At 52.6% G+C, this 24,193-nt stretch overlaps 1 protein-coding gene across 1 annotated transcript; it reads left to right on the forward strand.

The window, feature by feature from the left end:
- Nucleotides 1-1,817: 1,817 nt before the first annotated feature.
- On the forward strand, nt 1,818-23,980 carry LOC114682844 (pre-B-cell leukemia transcription factor 4). The gene is given in 15 exon segments (XM_037211559.1): nt 1,818-1,913; nt 10,923-10,955; nt 10,958-11,160; nt 11,432-11,622; nt 13,153-13,220; nt 13,223-13,249; nt 13,252-13,286; nt 17,369-17,522; nt 17,796-17,834; nt 17,837-17,901; nt 18,342-18,432; nt 19,367-19,539; nt 19,868-20,065; nt 22,505-22,693; nt 23,891-23,980. Coding segments are annotated over 15 exon segments (1,605 nt in total). The 5' UTR covers nt 1,818-1,864.
- Nucleotides 23,981-24,193: the final 213 nt, after the last annotated feature.

The raw sequence follows: 24,193 nt of genomic DNA on the forward strand, positions 1-24,193 counted from the left end.
CGGTGGCCACTCTTCCGAGGACTCAGATTCGATTCCCAGCACCCACATGGTATCTCACAACCATCTCTAATCCAGTTTCAGGGGATCCAACACCCTCTGGTCTCCATAGGCACTAGGCATACAAATAGTACACAGGCATACATGCAGGCAAAACACCACACACATAAATTAAAAAGAAAAAAAAATAATGATGAGAAGTGAAAAGCCTGTGTAGCCTTTTAGAAAACCAAATTACGGGCTGGAGAGATGGCTCAGTGGTTAAGAGCACCAACTGCTCTCCCAGAGGTCCTGAGTTCAATTCCCAGCAACCACATGGTGGCTCACAACCACCTGTAATGAGATCTGGTGCCCTCTTCTGGCCTGCAGGGACATATGCAGACAGAACACTGTATACATGATAAATAAATAAATCTTAAAAAAAAAAAAAGAAAAGAAAACCAAATTACATTTTTATTGTTTTCCATCCAAGATTGAAATTGGTTTGGTTAATCTGTTAGTTTGTTTGCTGGGAATAGGACCCAAGGCCTGGAGTGTGCTGGACGGACACTCCCACTGAGCCACACCTCTGCCTCCTTGGTTGGTCCCAGGACTTCCTCCCTCCAACAGTTCACACCTCCGAGCACCGCCGTTGATGTTCTGTGTGGTCCCACCAGAGGCTGCATGATCATGTCACCTCTGGAAATGCCATCACGGGCACACCTAGCCTGCTTCTCTAATCCCCTGGGTATTTTCCTTTTTTCTCTTGTTTTTGGTTTTTGTTTCCTTTCTGTGGTCTTTAAGATGCACTTTTAAAGGACATTTACTTTGTGTAGATGGGTGGGTGCTCCTGTGGAGGCGAACTTAGGATAGCTACTTGTGCCGTCATGTGGGCACTCTTACCCAGTGAGCCTTCTCAGCATCCCCTTGTGTGTGTGTGTGTGTGTGTGTAAGCACAAGAGTGGATATGCCAGTGCACAGTGTAGATGACAGAGGACACTTGCAGGAATCAGTTCTCTCCTTTCAGCATGGTTTCTAGGGGTTGCCCTGAGGTTGTCAGGTTTGTACAACAATGGCCTTTACCTGCCACGACATGGCTGCTGTCCTGTTTTCTGTGGAGTCTTTACTTTGGGGCAGGATCTCATGGATCCCAGGCTAGCTCAAACTCAAACCTCACTATATATATAGTTGAGACTGGCTTTGAACTCTTTGGTCCTGGATGACAGGTGTGCATGCATTGCTTCCCAGTTTTGTCGGAACAAAGTCTTACTGTGCAGCCCTGGCTCGCTTGAACTCTTCTGTCAACTGTGCTGGCCTCCAATTCACAGAAAACCACTCCCTAACATTTCTGTTGTTGTTGCAGACCTGGCTAGCTTGGAACTCTCTATGTAGGCTAGGCAGGACTGTGAACTAGGAGATCCACCAAGCTTTGCCTCCAGAATGCTGGGATTGCCGTGGTGGCGCACCCCTTTAATCTCAGCACTCAGGAGGCAGAGGAAGGCGGATCTCTGAGTTCGAGGCCAGCCTCCAGGAAAGGCATAAAAGTATACAGAGAAACCCTGTCTCAAAAAAACAAACAAACAAACAAACCAAAAAAAACAGAATGCTGGGATTAAAGGCTCATACAATCATGCCCAGCTCTGAACATTTTTTGATCTAGTCAAATTGATAGTCAAAGTTCACCATCACAGATTGCACACTCCTGTTTCGATCACGAATCAAAGTGATGTGGCCTACTTTGCTCTGCCTTCCAGGGTGTGACCAATGTCATCACACTGGCTGGCTGGGCCTGGTTTCTTGGGAAGGAGGCCCCCTGTTCCCCATGAGCTAACTTTCTCACCACGCCTCTGCTGCCTCTTTCAGAAAGCATGCCCTGAACTGCCATCGGATGAAGTCTGCTCTCTTCAGCGTGCTCTGTGAGATCAAGGGAAACACAGGTAGGCAATTCTAAGACTGCCCACCCAGCTCCCACCTCATGCGCTGCACCTGTCGGCCCCTCACAGCACACTGTTCTGCCATCTTTGAAAATTCAAACAGCAGAATGTTATTCTAATCCAAGTGTCCAAGGTTATCCCCGTGGAAGTCTTCTGCCTCTGCAAATACTTGTGTTTAAGAAGGGGGTGGGGGCCTGGAGAGATGGCTCAATGGTTAAGAGCACTGACTGCTTTCCCAGAGGACCAGGGTTCAATTCCCAGCACCCACATGACAGCTCACAACTGTCTGTAACTCTAATTCCAGGGGATCTGACACCCTCACATAGAATACATTCAGACAAAAACACTAACACACATAAAAATAGAAACTTAAAAAAACATGAAAAAAGAAGGGGATGGTACATGGGGCCATGGTATCGTCCAGGTCCAGGCTGCTGCATAGGTCCATGTCTAGGTCTGTGGCCCAGCAGCAGCCAGGGACTGAGCTGATGTCTGTTTCTCCTGTTGCCACCAAAGGCTGTGCAGATGCCAGGATCTAGACAGCCACCCAAGGCCATGTTGGTGTCTAAGACCTTGCTGCCACTGGGCCATCCTGATCTGGATGGCCTTTGCTGCCACGAAGGTCATGTCTAGGTCCGTGGTCCTGCTGTTGAGGGTCTATGATGATGTCCATAGCCCGGTTGCCACAGGGGGCCTTAGGTACCATGCATGTTGAAATCCAAGGGCCATGCTGAGACAGCCCCACCCTTTATTAGCCTTGGAAGAGCTGGTCCTGCCCCTCACTGGTCACTGCAGCAGGAGAACTGCCCCTCCACCCCCGAACTCTGGAGAGATGGCCCCACCCCTCACCATGGACGTGGGAGAGCTGGCCATGATGGCATGGGCCGAGGAGAGCTGGCTGTGCCTCTCACCTGAGAGGGGCAGTCCCAATGGCCCAGACGGACCAGTTCAGCTACCACCTAGACCTACATCCTGGGCCTTGGGTTGGGCCACTCTATCATCTATGACCTACTGGAGTTCGTGAAGGAACTGGTCCCTCAGAACCATAACTACAGGATATCCGAGAGGAGTTTCGGTGAGGGTCCAGTGATGATGGTGTGCCAGAGGCCTTGAACCAGATGAATGCCTCATTGCAGTGAACATTTTGTGGGTGGGGCTGATTGGACAAAAAGGTAAACTGCGTGACACACTGCAGCTCCCAATGCCACTAGGATGAATGAAGAGGTGTTGGAAAGACGGAGAATCAGGGTGGTTTTTTGTTTTGTTTTGTGGATAGTTGATTTGGTGGGAGCTTCTTTAGGGGAGGATGCTGCAGGGGAGAGGGGAGGATGGAGGGACTGGAATGTGAGTGGGATTGGGGTGCATGATGTGAAATTCCCAAAGAATCAATAAAGAGTATGTTATTAAAAGAAAGGGATGGCATAGGCTAGCTCAAAAGCTCAGTAGATAAAGGCACTTGCCACTCCCTGTGACTGACCTGAGTTCTGTCCCCAGGACCCACATGGAATTGACTCTGGTCTCCATATATGTGTTGTGGCACATGCCCCCATCTTACAAATAAAGGAGTATAGTTAAAAAATTAAATTTGAAAATTAACAATAATAAGAAGGGAGGAATCTCAGCACCTGAGAGGAGAGAGGGAGAGCAGAAGTTACAGCTCAAGGTCTAGGCCAGTCTGGAAAACATGAGATCCTGTCTCAAAAGAGAACCGAGCAAAGGAAGAGAGGTGTGGTGAGGACATAGCTTAGTGGTTACGTCACTCGCCCTGCGAGCATGAGGGCTGCAGTGGGGATTCCCGGTAAATGGAGCTGGGCCTGGTCGCTGCCTGTAATCCCAGTAAGGTGGGGTCCAGGGTCAAGCTGCCTGTCCAGACTAGTCAGATCAGTGAGTTCTGGGTTCAAGTGAGAGGCCTTAACCCTGTGTAAGGAAGGGGGGCTGGAGAGATGGCCCAGTGTGTAAGGGATGGTCTGCAGAGATGGCCCAGTGGCTACAGAGGACCTGGGTTCAATTCCCAGCCCCCATGTGGTGGTTCACAGGCATCTGTGACTCCAGTTCCAGGGACATGAAGCTGCCGCCTTCTCACCTTCAAGCAGGCAGACGCGTGTGCACAGACACACATGCAGGTAAAACACCAGTACACATGTAAATCAAGGACAGCTTTGATGCCATCCATGGACCTATACACACGAAGGTGTGTCTACACACATTGTACACTCACAGCCACTACACACAGTCACACACACACACACACACACAACACACAACACACACACATACCACGAAGGTGTGTCTACACACATTGTACTCCCACAGCCACTACACACACACACACACACACACACACACACACGCACGCACGCACGCTACGCACACGCACACACACACACAACATGCACGCACGCACGCACGCACGCACACGCACACACACATGCACGCACGCACGCACGCACGCGTGCACGCACGCACGCACAAAGAAAAAGCCAAGTTTGGCAGCACAGTCGTATCTTCAATTCAGGAAGCTGAAGCAGGAAATTTCAAACTCAAGGTGAACCTGGCCTTCCTTACAAGACCTTGTAAGGAAAGACCTTGTAAAGCTAGGCATGGTGACTCACACCTTTAATCCCAGCACTCAGGAGAGGCAGGCATAGCTCTTGAGTTCAAGGCCAGCCTGGTCTACATAGTGAGTTTCTGGACTTCCAAAGCTACAAAGTGAGACCCTGTCTCAAAAACCATAACCTCAAACTTTTTAAAAATAATTGAACCAGGATTCTCTGGAAAAGAAGTCAGTACTCTTAACCACTGGGCCATCTCTCCAGCACACCTCAAATCTTGATCCTCCTGCCTCTACCTTGTGAGTGCTGAGACATCTGCTTCCGTCAGTCCGATGGCTCCAGGCACTTCCTGCCAGGGCTGTGCACTGCCCGGGACGTTGGCTTCTCTCTCATGGAGGGAGGCGGCTTCACGTGTGTCTATTGTAGCTTATGCCCTAATTTCATACTTACTGAGGGAGAGGCTGAATGGTGTTCTGCTGTGTGCTTTTTCTTTCTTGTTTTATTTGAGACAGAGTCTCTTATCCCAGGCTAGTCTCCAACTATGTAGGCGAGGCTGGCCTTGAACTTCTGATCTTCCTGCCTTTACGTCCCCCGTGCTCAGGGGCCAGGTGTGCTCCACTGACTGAGATACAGCTCCATGCTCCATTGTGTGTATGGAGCACATTCTGTGTATCTGTTCCTCTGACAGATGCATGTGTGTGTCCTTCTTAGCCTTTGGGAACAGTGCTGTGATCCAGGGGTGCACAGAATCTGTCCGGAGTCCCTGCTCTTGTTGGTTTTGTCTCGTTTTCAGCAGTGCCAGCCGGGACCCAGGCCCTCACACGTGCTGTGCTGGTTTAGTTCATTCTCTTGCTGCTGTGACAGGAACACCTGCTAACGCCTGTGGAGAGGAAGGCTTGCTGTGGCCCTGGGCGAAGGGACGCCATCTGTCATGGCAGGAAAGCTTGGTGGCGGCAGCAGCAACTCTGGGCTGTAGAGAGGAAACGTGAAGCAGCTGGTTATACTTCCTCGTGTCTCCCACCTCCCAAATCAGCACTACCAGCTGGGAATTTTGTTCTCAGACACAACAGACTGGACCAAGCCAAGCAGTGGCGGCGCACGCCTTTAATCCCAGCACTTGGGAGGGAGAGGCAGGTGGGTCTCTGTGAGTCCAAGGCCAGCTCTGTCTATAGTGTGAGTCTAGATCAGCTAAGGCTACATACTGAGACCCTCTCCCATAAAATAAAAAGAAGAAAAGAGGAGAAGAGAAGAGGGAGACAGGACTGGAGCTGGCCAGCTGCTCAGCTCTTCCAGAGGTCCTGAGTTCAATTCCCAGCAACCACATGGTGACTCACAATCATCTGTAGTGAGATCTGGTGCCCTCTTCCGGCCTACAGGGATACATGCAGATAGAACACTGTGTACATAAACAAACAAACAAATAAATAAATAAATAAATAAGTATTTTTTTTTAAAGAGAGAAAAGGGGGCGACAATTCTGTCTTTTCGAGACAGGGTTTCTCTGTGTTGTTTTAGTGCCTGTCCTGGATCTCACTCTGTAGACCAGGTCGGCCTTGAACTCACAGAGATCCACCTGGCTCTGCCTCCCGAGTGCTGGGATTAAAGGCGAGCGCCGCCTCCGCCGCCGCCGCCGCCGCCGCCACCACCACCACCACCTAGTGACAATTCTGTCTTAGTGGCTATTGATTTGCGGTACCATATTAACTCATGGATTGATTCTCTCTGGTGCTTCCGGGGCTGTGCCTTAGCTGCAGTAGGCACCAGCTGGCATCCCTTGCTCTCAGCACGCCCACCAGCCGGTGCCCCATGTCTTCTCACCAGCCCTCTAACCCAGAAGGCCGTTTCGTCTGCTTTCCAGAGCCAATGTAGCTTCTTTGGTTTGCATTTATTTTCTCAGTTTCTTTTAATTTCTTTTTATAAGCTTGTAAATTAAAATTTTTAATTTTTTTGATTTTTTTTGTTTTGTTCTGTTTTGTTTTTTGTTGTTGTTTTCAAGACAGGGTTTCTCTGTGTAGCCCTGGCTGTCCTGGAACTTGCTCTGTAGACCAGGCTGGCCTCAAACTCGTAGATATTCTCCTGCCTCTGCCTCCTGAGTGTTGGGATTGAAGGTGTGCACCACCACAGCCCAGCAAATTTTTAATTTTTTAAATTAAAATGTAATTACACCATTTTCCCCTCACTCTCCTCCAACTCTTCCTGTGTGCTCCCTCCCTCACCCCTCTCAACTTCATGACCTTTTTTTAATTATTGTCACACACACACACACACACACACACACACACAGTGTGGGAGAGAGAAACACAACCTGCTGCTGAGGTCATTTGGCTTTCTCTGTATGTCTATGTTTGCAAGGCTGACCCCTTGCCGATGGATAACAATCAGGGAGCTCATCCCTGGGAGAGACTGATTGTCTGTCTGTCTGTCTATCTACCTATCTTCCTCGCTCTCTCTCAACAGTCAACTGTGTGTAGTTCTTCATCGGGGTTGGGACCTGTGAGGTCTCTGCTCGTGTTAGCACATCTACGGGTTGCAGTCCTTACTCAGGTCCTGTTTAAGCAGCCAATTGTCAAGGTTCCCTGGGCGTGGCTTCCCTGCCATTTGTGGGAGACACATTCCACAGGAGACGTCCTGGTCTCCTGGCTCTTATACTCTGCCCCTTGTTCTTCAGTGTGGGGTTGTGCATCCGCTGGAGCTGGGCACCCCTCAATTGGTGTTCTCCGCATTTGACCAGCTTTTTGTAGTGTTCTCTCTTCCTTAAGGGTTAGAGCTGTACTTAACAGGCTGGGTGCTGGCACAACCCCACCTGAAAGAGCTGTCCTCGAAGCAAGGCGAGGACATTTGCTCCAGATCCATTTGAGAGTAGATTTCTGACTCATTGCTCTGTGACCCTCCAGACAGCTCAGTGTCTCAGTCCTGCTGTGTCAGGGTGAGCCAAGGATGTCACTCATGTTGATGTGGGTAGTGGGAGCCCTTAGAGCTGGCCCATGACCTGCTGAAGGTTCTCACCTCACATTCTCCCCCTGTGTCCAGAGAACCCCTGGAGATAGTTATGGGCCCTGGACACACCATTGCTGTTGGGCGACTCTCAGAACATAGATCTCAGGAGTATTTGTGGGCACCTCCACTCTCAGTGCAGATGTTACATAAGCTTTCCTTCCTGTCTGCTGTATGCATGCGCACACGTGTACTTACATGTGGAAGCCAAAGGTTGGTGTCACATGTCTTCTTCTGTACTCTGTTTTATAGTTTGAGGCAGTCTCTCACTGACTGAGCAAGACTGGCTGGCCAGCAGGCCCTTTCTGTCTGTCTCTCCAGTGTGGGGATTGCGGGGACGGTACCTGGCTTTTTGACATGGTTGTTGGGAATCAAACTCATGTCCTCATTGTTTTCAAGGCATGCCATCTCCTCAGCCCTACCCGTCTGTTTCTTATTTAAATTCTGAGGAGCAGATACTTTGAGTTCCAGAAAATGAGAGCATGGAAGGTGGACTTTCTTAGGGACCCCGACACCCAAGCTTCTTATCTCCCTGCACTGCTGGTGCTGCTGCGTGGAGGCCCAACATGCAAATGAGCCGAGAGGACTCCTCTCCCCACCCCCATCATGGCCACGTGGCTGTCCTCCGGTACAGTTGACGGCCACATGCTCTTTAGAGTTCTCACAATGTGTCCTGTTGGTCCATTTCACCTTGTGCCTAATAACCAGCCCGTCAGCACTGCCTTCTGAGACCTGCCGCCCCCACCCATGCCCTTCTGCTCCCTTTGTGAGCTGCCCACTGCCCACAACTTCTTCCTGTCACCACAGGTCCTCGGATATGTAGCCTCTGGGGCTTGCTGCTTATTTGTGTGGTTGATTGACAGGGTTTCTCTGAGTAGCCCTGACTGTCCTGAAACTCCATCTGTAGACCAGGATGGCCTCAAACTCAGAGGTCCATTGGCCTCTCCCTTCTGAGTGCTGAGATTAGAGATATGCATCATGCCGGGCAGTGGTGGTGCACACCTTTAATCCCAGCACTCGGGAGGCAGAGGCAGGTGGGTCTCTGTGAGTTCAAGGCTAGCCTGATCTACAGAGTGAGTTCCAGGACAGCCAGGGCTACATAATAGAAAGACCCTGTCTCAAAGAAAGAGAGAGAGTTAGTTCTCTAGGTTACAAACCAAGGCCCTATCTCAAAAAGCCAGAAATAGCTAAGTGTGAAAGCGTATGATTAATCTCAAAACAGAAGAGGCAGGCAGATTGGGAGTTCAAGGTCAACCTAGTCTACATAGTGAGCTTGAGCTAAATGAGACCCTATCTCTCAACTGCCTGCATGCATCCCTAAGGCCCAGAAACAAGAAGTTGTTTTCCTGACTGCCAGTCTCAGCAAGCTGTCTCATTTCTGAAGCTCCTTTTGCTCAGTGAGCTGAAGGAGAAACCAGCTAGGTGCAGGCTTGGGCTTGTCGGCAGGGCAATCCTGTGCTTTCAGGTGTCTCAGTCTGAGCCGTTCAGAAAGGTTGATCCCTGTTTCCATGGGGACAGATCAGAGTGTCCAAACACTGTGCCCTTGTCTTCACCTTGCCCTCTATCCTGGACTTCTGGCTCCGTGGAGGGAGCCCTGGGGGGTGGCAGGCCTTGAAGGCAGGGCCACACATTCTAGCTGGGCATGCCTTCCACCCACAGGCTCAGACAGCTGAACTGGGGCACAGTTTTGGTTATGATGGGATAGGGTGGAGTGACAGGTTCTTACTCAAGCAAAGCACGTTGTTGAAGCCTCCTGTGAGCTGATGACCCCAGAGTAGCCATGATGCCACAGCAAGAGAAAGAGCAAGCTGAGGCACCATGGGCCCCACCTTCAGGATCGTGAGGGTGAGGACAGCCGTAGACAAGGGAGACCCTACTCCACCAGAAAAGGCCAAGGCTCAACTCAGAGAATCTTCTCCATAATCCTGGCCTACTGGCCAGGAGCTTCCTTGAGGCCAGGAGAAGGACACAGGTCTCTAAGCTGAAAAACAGGCATTTGCCTACTGTATGTCTGTATACCCCCAGAGGGACCAGAAGAGGGCATTGGACCCCCTGGAACGAGTTACAGATGGTTGTGAGCTGTAGTGTGGATGCTGGGAACTGAAGCCAGGTCCTCTGCAAGAGCTGAGCTGTCTCTCCAGCCCTATTTACATTTGTTTGTTTGTTTGTTTGTTTGTTTTTTGAGACAGGGTAGACTTGACTGTCCTGGACCTCACTCTGTAGCCCAGGCTGTCCTCAAACTCACAGAGACCCACCTGCCTCTGCCTCCCGAGTGCTGGGATTAAAGATGTGTGCCAGTACCGCCCGGCTTATTTTTATTTTATGTGTATTAGTATTTTGCCTAGATGTATGTCTGCACCATGTGTGTGCAGTGTAGGAATTACAGGCATGAGCCAGCTCACTAGCACCTGGATCAAGCATTTCCTTTTCTGCTTTGAAGGAGTGCTACCCTCCATACACACACACACACACACACACACACACACACACACACACAACACACGGACACACACACGGACACACACACGGACACACACGACACACACGGACACATAGGAACACATACTCATGCACATGGATATATGCATGGATACATAGACACAGATGCATGCATGTACACACACATACAGGGACATATGCATGCATAGACACATGCGTGTGCACACACACAGGAACGTGGACATGTGGGCACATTAGAGAACCCATCAGTGCAGTACTATGCCTGATCCCAGGCTTGAAGGCAGGCCACACATTCTAGCTGGGCATGCCTTCCACCCACAGGCTATTTAATACTTTTTTCACGTTTATTTACTTTGGAGGAGGACAGGAGAGCTACCATGTAGATCAGAGGTCAAGTTGCAGGATTTGATTTTCCTTCTACCGTGTGGGTCCTGGGATTGATTTCAGGCTTGCAGCAAGCTCCTCTACCCACTGAGCCATTTCGCCAGCCCTGCATCTGCCTTTATATCCACACCAGCACCAGCATGACCCCCTCCCCAGCACTCAGGACACCCACCCAGTCCTGGCTGTGCTCTCATGTGGCTGTCAGGTCTGTCCACATGTGCTGTACTGTCCTGGCATCCTCTCCACAGCCAAGACGGTGCTCCTGAATGGCATGTGTCTGGGTGGGTTCCTAGGTGTCTCTGATCCAATGTGGTAATAAAGGAGCTGCAGAGATGGTTTGGAGGTTCAGAGTGTTTCCTGCTCTTGCAGAGGACTGAATTTTGTTCCCAGCACCTACACTGGACAGCTTACAGCTGCCTTATGACGCCAGCTCTAGGGGTCTGACACCCTCAGCCTGGGCCCTTAGGACATCTGTGCTCACACATGCACATACCCACACACAGACACACATGTAGACATAACGTAAACATTTAAAATGATGCCCAGCCATGGTGCCAGTGCACTTGGCCCTGGCTATTGTTCTCTGCAGAGAACACATCCCAGTCTGCCTGTCTTTTAGTAGCTGTGAGCATCCGGCATCAGGAAGAGGATCCTCCGACGCTCAGCTCCTGAGGCTGGATAACATGCTGCTGGCTGAGGGTGTGTCCAGGCCAGAGAAGAGAGGACGAGGAGCAGCGGCAGGCGCCACAGCAACACCAGGTGGCTGTCCAAATGACAATAGCATTGAGCACTCAGACTACAGGGCCAAGCTGTCCCAGATCCGACAGATTTACCACTCTGAGCTAGAGAAGTATGAACAGGTGATCTTTCTGCACGCCAGAGTTTCTCATGTGAATGCACATTGGCCACAGTCAGATGTGGACGCTAGCCCCTCCTCTGTGGCAGGCAGAGCAGGGACGCTCTGCAGTCCATCGCTGCAGAGGTGGCTGGTGTCACTGAAAGCCCTTCCCTCACTCCTCAGACGCTGACCTGTGGGTGAGCTGTGGGGGTGGCAGATGTGGTCAGGTGTGGAGCCCACTGCCTTGCACCCGGCTGCTTAGTCACAGGCTGGCCCATCTTTTCTCACCCCAGGCCTGTCGTGAGTTCACCACCCATGTCACCAACCTTCTCCGGGAACAGAGTAGGGTGAGGCCTGTGTCCTCCAAGGAGATGGAGCACATGGTGGGCATCATCCACAGCAAGTTCAGTGCCATCCAGAGGCAGCTGAAGCAGAGCACCTGTGAGGCTGTCATGACCCTGCGCTCACGGCTCCTGGATGCCAGGTCAGGGCTGCATGCCACCGGGTTCCCCAAGGGTTTACTCTTAGGAACAGAAGCCGAGTTAGTGCTACCTCTGGTGTCTGTCCTGTGCTGTGTGCTGAAGACTGAACTGGGAACTTTGCACTAAGCACATAGTCTCCCTACCACTGAGCCCCACCCCAGCCCTGTCTTGGATTTAAGTCCATACAAAGGTCCTGGCTCGGCCTCACACAGCCTCTCCAGGAGAGGACCCAAAGTGCTGACTGCGGGTTTGTTTTAACTGTGTGTGAGTGGCAGGCCTGTGTGTGCCATGACACACTGTGCCTGTCAGAGGACAGCCTCGGATGTTGGTCTCCATCTCCCACCTTGCTTGGGGCAGGGTCTCTGTTGTTGTTCACTGTGTATGCCAGCTGGATGCCCGCCAGCTGCGGAGAGCTCTCCTGTGCACTGCCCATCTTGCCACAGACATGCACTGACATACGTGCCTTTTACACGGTTCAGAGAGCTCAGACTTGGGTCCCCATACTTGTTCATTACCCACTGGGGTGCAGAAGATCAGGAATGGAGACAGCTCAGTCAGCCAAGTGCTTGCCATGCGAGCAGAAGAACCTGGTTTTGTATACCCAGCACCCACATAAAAGCCAGACATGGGCCAGCAAGATGGCTCAGTGGGTAAAATAACTTGGTGCAAAAGTCTTTCAGGACCTGAATTTGATACCCAGAGTGGCCCGAACCTGCAGGAGGAGAACTAAGCAATAGCTGGGACCAGGAGGCCTTGCATAAGTGACGACTTATGCCAAGCTGGTTCATTAAGAAGTAGAGCATCCTGTATACTGTTGCAGGGGAAGCGGCCAGGGTTAGCAGAGATCTCAATCAGACAGTGTTGGCAAAGAGAACGTGAAACACCTCAGACATAGCAGCTTAAGGACTGATAACCACAGCCCAGGGGAAAGGGCTGGGTCCCCAAAAGCTACAGCCGTGACTCCTCTGAGGCACTGACTCCAGCATCAGACTGGCCTTGCCAAGTCCACTCCTGGATGAGGACACGGAACTGGTGTTCCCTTTGTCCTTCCACCAGGGCCTCTGAGAAAGCCTTGGGTTGGTCTGGCTGTCCATACCAGAACCCATGATGGACGGAGAAACCAACTGCCAGGAAGTTGTCCCCTGACCTCTACCTACACGCATAACATGCGTGCAGCTGTGTGTGTGCATGCACGCACACAGACACAGACAGACAGACAGACAGACACACACTAATAATGTTTTTTAAAAAGCCAGAAGCTGCTGCAACCCAGCACTAAAATGTGGAGACAGGCAGATGCCCGGAGTCTGCTGACCAGCCAGTCTGGCCAGGTCAGTGAGCTCCAGGTTCAGCCAGAGACCTTGCCTCAAAGAATGAGAGTGATCGAGGACACGGGACATGAGCCTCCAGTCTTCCCACGCATACACACACGTGCGCATGTGCACTCACATAGACTGCCAGGGGCCTATGGGGTGAGCTGTGACTAGAGTGCCTTTCCTGAGAACATCGCAGACTGGGGTCTCTGTCTGCAGGCGGAAGCGGCGGAACTTCAGCAAGCAGGCCACTGAAGTGCTGAACGAGTATTTCTATTCCCATCTGAGCAACCTTACCCCAGTGAAGAGACCAAAGAAGACTGGCCAGGAAGGGTGGCATCACGGTGTCCCAGGTGAGCCGTCCTGCCCTGGAAGAAGTTGAGTCGAGGAGGAAGACTGCTGCCAGCTAAAGTGTGGGAGGACTCCTGGGGAAGGATTAATGTGTGGGAGGACTCCTGGGGGAAGACATTAATGTGTGGAGGACGGAGGGACTCCTGGGAATTAATGTGGGAGGACAAGGCATTAATGTGTGGGGAGGACTCCTGGGAAGGCATTAATGTGTGGGGAGGACTCCTGGAAGGCATTAATGTGTGGGAGGACTTCTTATGGTGGGGGGAGGGAAGCGTGGGAGGAGTGTCCTGGAAGACTCCTGGGGAAGTCAGGACTCCTGGGAAGGCATTAATGTGTGGAGGACTCCTGGAAGGATTAATGTGTGGGGAGGACTCCCTGGGGAAGACATTAATGTGTGGGGAGGATCTCTGGGGAAGGCATTAATGTGTGACTTAGTGTCCTGGGGACTGTCCGTGTGTGTCAGCCGGGCATGGTTGCAAGCGTGCACTCAGTGGTCGCACTGTGAATTAGAAGGTTGGAGGGACTCGGCTCCCTCTCCTGGAAGAAGGATTGAGAGCACTCTAGGGCAGGGCTGTGGAGTCTGCGGTGCTGGTGTGTAGCTCTGGAAGGCTGTGACAGCGGGGCTCTGTGAGGTCGTGCGGCTGCTGCAGGGGCAATATGTGGCGTGAGTTCCCTTGGGTTGTGCTGGAATGACCCTGACCCTGTTGACTTGACAGTTGGTCACCTTTGTCTTTGGGACTGGAGGCAAAGGAGGAGCGAGCAAAGGCCAGAGTGCCAAGATCACATTCCTGAAGGCTGGAGGGCGAGCTGAGTGGAGGCAGCAGGCAGGCCAGACCACTCCGCCAGGCAGTGCGGACAGTGTGGCTGCAGAGCGGGGTCCGGCAGGGTCTCGGGTCACACGGCTCCTCTGCCTCTGTCACACAGGACGGGTGGACACTGGCACCCGAGCAGTGGTCATGAGAGCCTCCGGGATGCCCTTTCCTCCTGCCTCGCCATCGGAAAGGCTGTAACCCCTTAGGTATCATCATCGTCAGCCCCTAGCCCAGGCTGCTCAAGATGTTTCTGTGACAGAGCCCAGAGTCATGCAGGGGGCCCAGGCACAGCTGCCTGTTCTTCAGGGAGCTGCTTTGTGTCCTCAGAACAAGGCCAGAGCTAAGGGAAGGACCTGCACCTCTGGATGAAGTGTAAGCCTGGCTGCTGCTTGGAAACCAGGGACAGTGTCAGTTAGGATTTTTATTGCTATGAAGAGACACCATGACTGCAGCAACTCTTCTAAGGGAAAATATTTTATTGGGACTGACTTAGTTTCAGAGAGTTAGTCCATTTCATTCATCATGGCAAGAAGCATGGCGGCATGCAGGCAGACATGGTGCTGGAGAAGGAGCTGAGAGTTCTACATCTTGATCCGCAGCAGCAGAAGTGAATGCCACACTAGGCCTAGCTTGATCATGGTGAGACCTCAAAGCCACCCACAATGACACACTTTCCTCCAAGGCCACACCTCCTAATAATGTCGCTCCCTGTGGTCAAGCATTCAAACACGTGAGTGTATGTGACCATTGTATTCAGATCCCACAGTGAGGAACAGGTAGATTCACTCCACCCTACTCCCCTATACCCTACCCCTGGCCCCCTCTTGCTGGTGCCAGGTCCTCCAGAGAGCAGGGTCAACAAGTTTTAAAGGCCTTGCCACATTCCAGGGGCTGCCCGGGCCCTGAGGCCATCCCCAACAACAGAGTTCTATGCTAAAGGCTCCACTCCACCTTGTCACATCCATGAGGTCAGGACCCACTCAAGTGCCTGCCATTAGTTGAAGTGAGGTTCTGAATTTAGGTGCAGGTGAGTAGGCCATGAGGTACAACTCAGGGGAAATCAAGAGGAAGGAGACACTGTCAGGGCGGGAGGTACTTCTGCTGATGCCAGGGATGTCTTCAAGACAGGATCACCTCAGGCTGAGGGAGCCCCAAGGGGAGAGGGACAAGGGAGACGAGCTAATGTGGGGGTGGGCTCCAAATGGGACCAGTGAGCCAGGCCTCTAGGCTGGGATCCCTAAAACTGATGCCACAGCCCCACCTGCAGTGAGGTGAGGTCTCCTGGGAAAGTTGCTTCCTGCCAGTTACCAGGTCCTTGGTTTCCCGCTCAGCATGTCCGAACTCCCTGGCTCATCCACACTGAAACTGCTCTTGTCTGGAGCTACGACAGTGGGTAGACTGTGTCCCAGTTTATGCGGAAGGTCACCAGAACCAGGAGTCCTGGGCAACACAGCTAGATCCTCACCTCAAAAAGGAATTCGGGGCCGGGCCTGGTGGCGCATCCCTTTAGTCCCAGCACTCGGGAGGCAGAGGCAGGCAGACCACTGTGAGTTCAAGCCAGCCTGGGCTACACAGAGATTCTGGAAACAGCCAGAGCTACACCAAGAGCCCCTATCTGGAAAGAAGAGGAGAGGAATGAAGAAAGAGGAAGGGGGGAGGAGGAGGAGGAGGAAGGGAGAGGAGAGAAGAGGAAGAGGAAGAGAAGAGGAAGAAGAAGAAGAAGAAGAAGAAGAAGAAGAAGAAGAAGAAGAAGAAGAAGAAGAAGAAGAAGAAGAAGAAGAAGAAGAAGAGAAGAAGAAAGTGTAGTAGTTCTGAAGTGGGGCTGGAGAGATGGCTCAGTCTCAAGAGCACTGGCTGCTCTTCTAGACCTGGGTAAGATTTCAGCACAATGTGGCAGTGGACAGCCATCTTTAACTCTAGTGTCAAGATATCCAATACCTTCTTCCCCATCTAGGGGCACCAGACATGCACATGGTGTATATACACACATACACACAGGCAAAGCACCCATGCACAAAATAAAATGAAATAATCTTAGAGAGAGTAGTGCCCGGTGGAAGTGTGGCCTCAGCACCATCCGCCCTGTGAGGAAGACGGCTGTTCCGGAAACTGCAGTTATTTGGTCCTTTTTCCTGTTTTGTTGAGTTAGGTTAGGTTTTGGTTTTGAGCCAGATCTCACTCTAGCTCAGCCTGACCTGGAACTCACTATGTTGCCCAAGATGGCTTTGAATTCACAGTAATCCTCCTGCTTCAGCCTCCCCACTCTAGGATACCAAGCGTGAACCATCAAGCTAAGTGTCTTTCATTGTAGTGGGGTGGTTATTTTTTTATAATTACGTATTATTTATTTGTGTGTATGTACACACCATGCATTAATCATGTGCCTGTCACTGTGTGTATGTGTGTGTGTGTGTGTGTGTGTGTGTGTGGTGCCTGTCACTGTGTGTGTGTGGTGCCTGTCACTGTGTGTGTGGTGTCTGTCACTGTGTGTGTGTGGTGCCTGTCACTGTGTGTATGTGTGTGTGTGTGTGTGTGTGTGTGTGTGTGGTGCTGTCACTGTGTGTGTGTGTGTGTGTGTGGTGCCTGTCACTGTGTGTGTGTGTGTGGTGCCTGTCACTGTGTGTGTGTGGTGCCTGTCACTGTGTGTGTGTGGTGCCTGTCACTGTGTGTGTGTGTGTGTGTGTGTGGTGCCTGTCACTGTGTGTGTGTGTGTGGTGCCTGTCACTGTGTGTGTGTGGTGCCTGTCCACTTGTGTGTGTGTGTGTGTGTTGCCTGTCACTGTGTGTGTGTGGTGCCTGTCACTGTGTGTGGTGCCTCACTGTGTGTGTGTGGTGCCTGTCACTGTGTGTGTGTGGTGCCTGTCACTGTGTGTGTGTGGTGCCTGTCACTGCAGGAGTGTGGAAATCAGGACAGCTTTAGCACTTGTGTCTTTCCTCCCACCGTGTGGTTCCTAGGACGTAAACTCAGTTCCTAGACTTGGTGGCAAGCACTTTACCTCGTGAGCCTTCTTGCCAGCCTCAACCTCTTTTTGTTTGTTTTGTTGTTTTGCTTTGCTTTGGTTTGGTTTTTCAAGACAGGGTTTCTCTGTGTGGCTCTGGCTGTTCTGGATCTCGCTCTGTAGACCAGGCCGGCCTCGAACTCACAGAGATCCTCCTGTCTCTGCCTCCTGAGTGCTGGGATTAAAGGTGTGCCACCACCACCACCACCACCACCACCACCACCCAGCAAGCCCACACCAATACAGCATCCGTTATCTGTGCATCTATCCACAGGTCTCTAACTGGTTTGGCAACAAAAGAATCCGGTACAAAAAGAACACAGGGAAGTTTCAAGAAGAGGCCACCATGTACACTGGAAAAACATCCACGGCCAGCATGGCCCGGGGCCCAGGGGGTCAGCCCAGCTGCCAGTCCACAGCCAGCCCAGGTGACAAGGCCATAACCCTCCTTAACTGTAAGCTTTCTGGAGGTTTAGGTGTGACCCAAACAACCTGATCCCTGTAGACAATCCAGCCTCACCCATACAGGGCTTGGGGAAGAGCAGGTGGCTAGATGATTTAGGGAGTCACATCTAGGGTCTTTTTTGATGAGGGATTGGACAACTGCTACCCAGACATCCCTGTGACTTTTGGCCCAGCTTCTACTGTAATTCCTGCCCCCCACCCCACCATGCCAGCCTGACTCGACCTGCTTTTCTCAGGTTCCTGTGGCCCCTTCCCCCTGGCGAGTGGAGGTGACATGGTCTCACCCTGCGGACCCTCGCCTTCCTCCAGCCCCCACCTGGGGGAGCGTGCCTCCAGACCCCGGTTGAGTTTGGGGGAAGTAGAGGAACCCTGATGCTGGGTCTCTCAGGAAGGAGACCCTGAGGAAAAGTGGGAGCATTTAACTCTGGATTCAGACCCATCTATCATTGGGGGCTGGAGACATGGGAGGGCGGGCCTCACCCTGGAAGGGCAGCAATGCCAGGCTGGGGTGTGGTAACTGGATCTAGACAGCCAAGCTGCCTCCTGAGCTCTCTCAGTGTCACCTGAAGGCTTTGGAGGCCCTGTGACCTCCCGTCTGTCCTGGGGGTCTGGCTGAAGCCTCCTCTCAAGGACCTGTGAGGGCATGGCATAAAATACTGGAGCCTGGCATGGGTGGCACTGGCCATGGCCCCATGAGCCCCATGGGCTTCCCAGAAGCTCCTTAGAACCGGCCCTGGGGCTCAGGACAGCAGTGGCCTGACTCCCTCTGGCCTGCCTGCCAGCCCCGGGAGCCCCGGCCTAGCACACGCTGTGGGCTGCAAGCAGTCAGGCCTGCTTCTCGCACACCCGGTGCTCCAGGACGGAACCGCAGGGGTGAGGGGGAACTGGGCAAGACAGTAGCCTGCCCTGCCCTGGCCTGGCCAGCACACCTGTCAGACCTGGGCAATGCCCTGCCCTGCAGACACCCCACCTGGTCCTCCTTAGTTTTCAGCTAAACTGTGATCCAAACAGACCCTTTGTTTGTTTGTTTGTTTGTTTGTTTGTTTGTTTGTTTGTTTGAGATAGGGTCTCCACATAGCCCTGGCTGTCCTAGAACTCACTATATAGACCAGGCTGACCTCGAATTCACAAAGGTCCCCTCCCTCTTCCTCCTGAGGCCTGAGATTAAACAAATGCACCATCATGCCAGGCCCAAGCCAGCACTTCATTTTTTCGAGACAGGGTTTCTCTGTGTAGTTTTGGTGCCTGTTCTGGATCTCTGTCTATAGCCCAGGCTGGCCTCGAACTCACAGAGATCCTCCTGCCTCTGCTTCCCGAGTGCTGGATTAAAGGCGTGCGCCATGACTGCCCAGCCTCTGGCTCTTCTTAAAGGTCACTCTGCCAGAATGGTCACTGTCCAGGTGCTGGCACACACCTGCCATGGCCTCACTCACACAGCCTCTGCCAAACCTGCTCTGCTGGCACAGTGTGTGAGGACCCTGTCCCCTGACTTGGCACACCTGTCCAGCTGTGCTCGGACAATGGACGAAAAGCTCCAAGGTGGGCCGTGCCCATGGCACGCTGCAGAGGGAGGCTGCCCCTGTGAGGAAAGCTCTTGTTAACCTGTGAGCCATGGCTATGCCATAGGCACTGTGGCTAGACCTTGGTTCTGACATCTCCAGAGGCATTTCATGGAAGGGTAGGGACTCATGCCCACCCCTTCACCCCACTGCTCAGCTAGCTCTTTCTGGAACTAATCTGCTAGAAAGTTCTGAGAACCCCTGGGGACAGGGACTGGGTGACCGCTACTCTCACACTGTCTTTCCAGGCTCACAGCAGCTGCAGAGGGCCACCACCCACAGCCAACCTCGTCACCTGCTGGAGACTCTGGCAGCTTCAACTCGGATGTGTCTAATTAAGTTTGGGAACCTGGTTGAGTGCCATGGTGAATGGACCTCTGTCCTGCCAGTTACCTCAGAAGCCCTGGCTGTGGCGATGGCCGTTTCCTGGCTGCTCACCTACCTGCCTTGCCGTGATTTTTTAAACAACAATTTGTTGGTTGACTGTGGATTGTTCATCATAGGGCTTTGTTCTGAGCACCCCATTAAAGTTTTTGACTTGTCTGCATCCCAGTGGTTTCAATCCGGGCTTGTCCAGGTGACAGGTGACAGCCTGGATACCGACACCAGCCCTAACAGCTTGTGGCTGCTGCGGCATGGCCCCCCCTGCCCTGATTGGGAACTGGTTCAGTGTGCTTGCTAGCTAAAAGGTGCTGAGCGCTTCCCATCATGCCCTCTGCCACTGAAGCCTTGTCCCCTCTTGCCCTCAGTGGCAGCTAAGGGACCCTGCTCCCACAGTCTTCATCTGGCCTGTCCCCCTGGAGCCACCCTGGAGCCACCTTACCAACCAGTGTCCCTGTGTCCTGACCTCCACTGTCAGCCACCATCACCGCAGTGGCCAAGTGCCCTTTCATCTGCGGCCTGAGAGGCCCCTGTGCAGATGCTGCCTGCTCACTGCCTGCCCACGAGTATGTCCGCACGCTCTGCAGATCCTGGGGACAGAGGAGTGGCTTTGGGCTGTCACCGTAGTAACAGGGCACTGGCATCCACCCCAGCAGCTGTCTCCACTGTCAGCCTCTCCCCACCCCCTTCCTCGACCCCTGGCAGCCAGCAACTCATCTGGAGTCACCTGCTGCAGAGTGCCACTGAGGGCCACACATTCACTGCCTTCTGTATCCAGCTCCTGACACTGTATTTTTTTAGGTTTTGCTGCATTATAGAATGGATCACAGCCTCTTTTTAATTTTTTTTTGGGGGGGTTGCCAAACAGGGTTTCTCTGTGTAGCCCTAGCTGTCCTGGAACTTGCTTTGTAGACCAGGCTAGACTCAAACTCAGAGATCCACCTGCCTCTGCCTCCCCAAGTGCTGGGATTAAAGGTGTGTGCACCACTGCCCAGCCTGACAGCAGCCAATGTTCTTAACCACTGAGCCATCCTTTCGTTTCCCAGAGCCCTTCTCTTTTTCACAGCTGAGATAATATATGCCGTTCTAGACAACCCCCCAGCTGAGGTGCAAGGAAACTAAAGCAGGGGTCACCCCCGGCTTTCCCACCCTTTGGCTGCACAGCCTTGAATTGAGCACCTCTCAGCCAACGCTTCAGATTCTGGAAGCTTCTCTGTGTGAGGTGAGGCACACGAATAGGTGGAGAATGGTGCTGCCCAGGAAGCTGGCAAGAGCCAGCATCATCCTCGAGCTGTTGACAGGCCCCACGTCCCTGTAACCCTGCTGGGGTCGCAAGTTTTCTTGGCCTCTAAGTGGAGAACTGAGTGAGATAGAATTCCTCAGGAAAACTGGCTGGAGAAGGCGGTGGAGAAGAGCCATGCAAATTAGATGCAAATGTGACACAAATAAGGGATCATGCAAATTAGATGCAGACAGTATGGAAATGCCTCAGAAGAGGCCTGGGAGAAGCAAGCTGCAGGACAAAATACTAACTAAGTGCGTTCCTTCTGAGGACCAGCGCAGGGACCTCCAGCCACACGGGCCTCTAGCCTAGACAAGGGCGCCCTCTAGTGGATGGAGTCAGGACAGCAGCTGACCTGTCACCCTGCTCCCAGCCTCAGGTCGTGGTGGGGGTAATAAATAAGCAGGACTAGCTGAGGGAGGTCAAAAGTTCAGGGTTCCCACTTCTCTTCCTCCACCAAAATTTTTTGGCCTATTTGGCAAATTTTTTACCTAAGGACTTCTGCCTCCAGCCCCTCACTGGGGATTCTAGCAGAGGCCTGAAGAGGCCAGGCTTCTAGCAATGGTTAGTCCTGCTGGGAATCGGAGACAGCAGGACGAGTAGGAGAGAGCCTGCGTCTGACTGGAGAAGCAGGTTTGACCTTCAAGAACTTCATGGCCCTGGGCCGGCTTTTGGAGCCCGGTGCTATGGTGGGCACCTTACAGCCTTGGTGCAGGGGGAGGGGCCTGGACCTGACTCAACTGAGTGTACCAGGCTCTGCTGACTCCCCAGGGAATGGACTGGGGGGGGGGAGCTGGGGGGGAGAGGGAGAGAGGGGATGTTTGTTGATCTGTAAAATGAATAGAAATTTTTCTTTTTTTACGTTTATAAAACCTTTATGACAGATAATTCACATAGTATGCAATTGCCTGTTTACACAATTTGATGCCCAGCATCCTCACAGGCCAGGACACCATCTCCACTTTCTATTTTAGATCATCGCTGTCTTCAGTTTAATACACACATAAATGTATGGTGATTACATTCCACCTTATTTTTTAATGAACATAATATTTGCAATTGTAATCATTTTAAGTTCACAATTCAGTGCATGAATTACATTCAAGATATTAATTACACTCATGATATTAATTACATTTGTGGTATTCGTTGATTACATTTGCAGTATTCACTCATTAAAATTTCTTAATGATAAAAAAAAAGAATTTCATGACCCATCGTGATGCACTCAAGCCCCATGCTACCAGAAGAACCAGAGTCACCAAAAGCAGGGCCCAGACTGCAGTTATGTCTTTAGTCACTGAGGGGAGCCATCAACCTAAAAAAACCCAAAAAACTAAATCCTGTCTCCAACCAACAATCTAAAGACTGGAAGGAAACCCTCTGAGCCTCAGTTTCCCTATATGTAGTGTGGGGAGGTCACAGGAACAGCCTTCTGGGAGAGGTCAGTGAGCGGAAGCCAGGAAAATGCTTTAGCATCCAACACACAGTTGGATAACTAAGCGTGACTTGACTTAGCCTGGGCCCAAAGGGCTGAACACTAGCAGAGCCCAGGTGTGGGGGAGGGCAGCGTGGAGGTGGCACTGCCCTTCCTGACCCAAGGGCAGCATGCCAGCGCTTCCTGTGGGAAGAGGACTTGGGCTGCAAAGGTACGAGTTCCGCGTAGAGGCGCCGCAGGCAGGTGGGGCGGGGGTGGGCATGGGGGCTCGGCCTGTTATCCCAGGACACCCAGGTCGCCAGTATCAGCGGGCGGCGACCGCCCCGCCCAGCAGCAGGTGGCCTGCCAGCGACATTCCTCAGTGCCCAGCCAGGCAGCCGCTCCTGCCGGATGAAACGAAGTTGGGCCTGGCCGCGTGGCCTCGTGTTTTTCCAACAGCCTCTTCAGCCACAGCCTGACCACAACCTAGATTCCGTAGGGCTAGCCACTTCGTGTTTGTGTTCTGCCTGGCCAGACAGTAGCGGGGCCAGGCCGGGCCGGGGCCTCCCAGAAGGTCTGGCTGCCCAGCCTGAGGCAGGCTCTCCTCCTACAAGAAGCCCTGGTTAAAGCTACTTAGCTGTTATTTCCTTTTCTAATAGTTTCTGTTTTGAGACAGGGTCTCTCTATGTAGTTCTGCCTGGCCTCGAACTCACTACAATAGCTGTGGATGACAGAATTCCTGATCCTTCTGCCTCCACCTCTCAAGTGCTGGAAGGACAGGCATGTGCCACTGTGCGGGGCTGGGCTTCTAAACCTTAGAGTCAGTTTGGGTTGGGGTGGTAGCTGGCTGAGCGTGCACTCCAGGGTTGTGTGCGATGGGCCCACTTGTCTGTGTGACCCGTTTCTGTGTCCCAGCTGTCCCCGCCTCGGTCTCCCCAGCTGGGAAAAGGAATCCATTAGGACATAGGCACACACCTTTACTCCCACCCCGTTGATGTTAAAGCAGAAGGCTCTCCAGTCCCAGGACAGCCTGAGCCACATGAAAGCCCCTGTCCCAGCTGGCATCAAGCAGGCAGTCACCAGCTTCTGTTCAAGTGTTGGCAAGGTCTAACGCAGCTGAGGGCCGGCTTGAGCGCTAAGGTCACGTCCACGTACCCAGGCAGTTCCTGCTGAGCATGGCTTTGCCTCAAGCTCCAGACTTGAAGCTCCTAGGGCAGCGGCTGGTCCTTGGACAAAGTCATGGATCAAAGTTCACCTACACCCCTACTCAGGTGCCTGGAACCCTCACAAACTCCAGACTTGAGTCTCTGAGTCTGGTCTGGGAAACCCCTTTCCCCCTTGAAAGCCCACATTGAAAACACTTTGTCCTCCAGACCCTGGCCCCTCGAGAAGGAGTTTTTGTTTTGCCTTGACTTTCTGACTGGGGTTCCTAGGGTCATTATCTAAGCACAGCTCTACATGTAGCCATCTTGGGAGTAGGGTGTGCCCTGTGTGCATGCCTATGTATATCTGTGTTCCACACAGGCTCCTCACACTATAGCGTGAATGTATAGTGTATAGTGGGCTAACCTATACACTTCATGAAACAGACTGGGATAGCTTGGCCCTCTGGGGGTTTCATGTCTCCAGAAACCCTCAGGCAGGAAGAGGGAGTGGAATCTGTGGCCTCACCTCTGCCTGGCTGGTCCTCAGCCTGGCTCAGCGTGCTCCAGCACCGTCTGGGGCCAGGCAGCCTTTGAGGACATAGCTGAGGTTTGGCGCCGCTGCCTGGTCCAGGGCTGAGTCAGCACAGGGAGGGAGTCTGGTCTCTACTGCAAAAGCAGCTGGGATCTTGGAGGCCTGGGCTTCCCCTAGCTCACTCCATCCTTGGGCTTCAGAGGGTGGGATGTGCCCAGTGCACCCAGCTGTGGGCAGCTGGACTCTGTAGGACATAATAGGAGAGACGCTGAGGCCACTGGTCCCAGCATCCTAGGCTGAGGTGACGGGGGAGGGGGG

Source organism: Peromyscus leucopus, chromosome 17 (assembly GCF_004664715.2).
Source record: "Peromyscus leucopus breed LL Stock chromosome 17, UCI_PerLeu_2.1, whole genome shotgun sequence".
Taxonomy (NCBI): Eukaryota; Metazoa; Chordata; class Mammalia; order Rodentia; family Cricetidae; genus Peromyscus; species Peromyscus leucopus.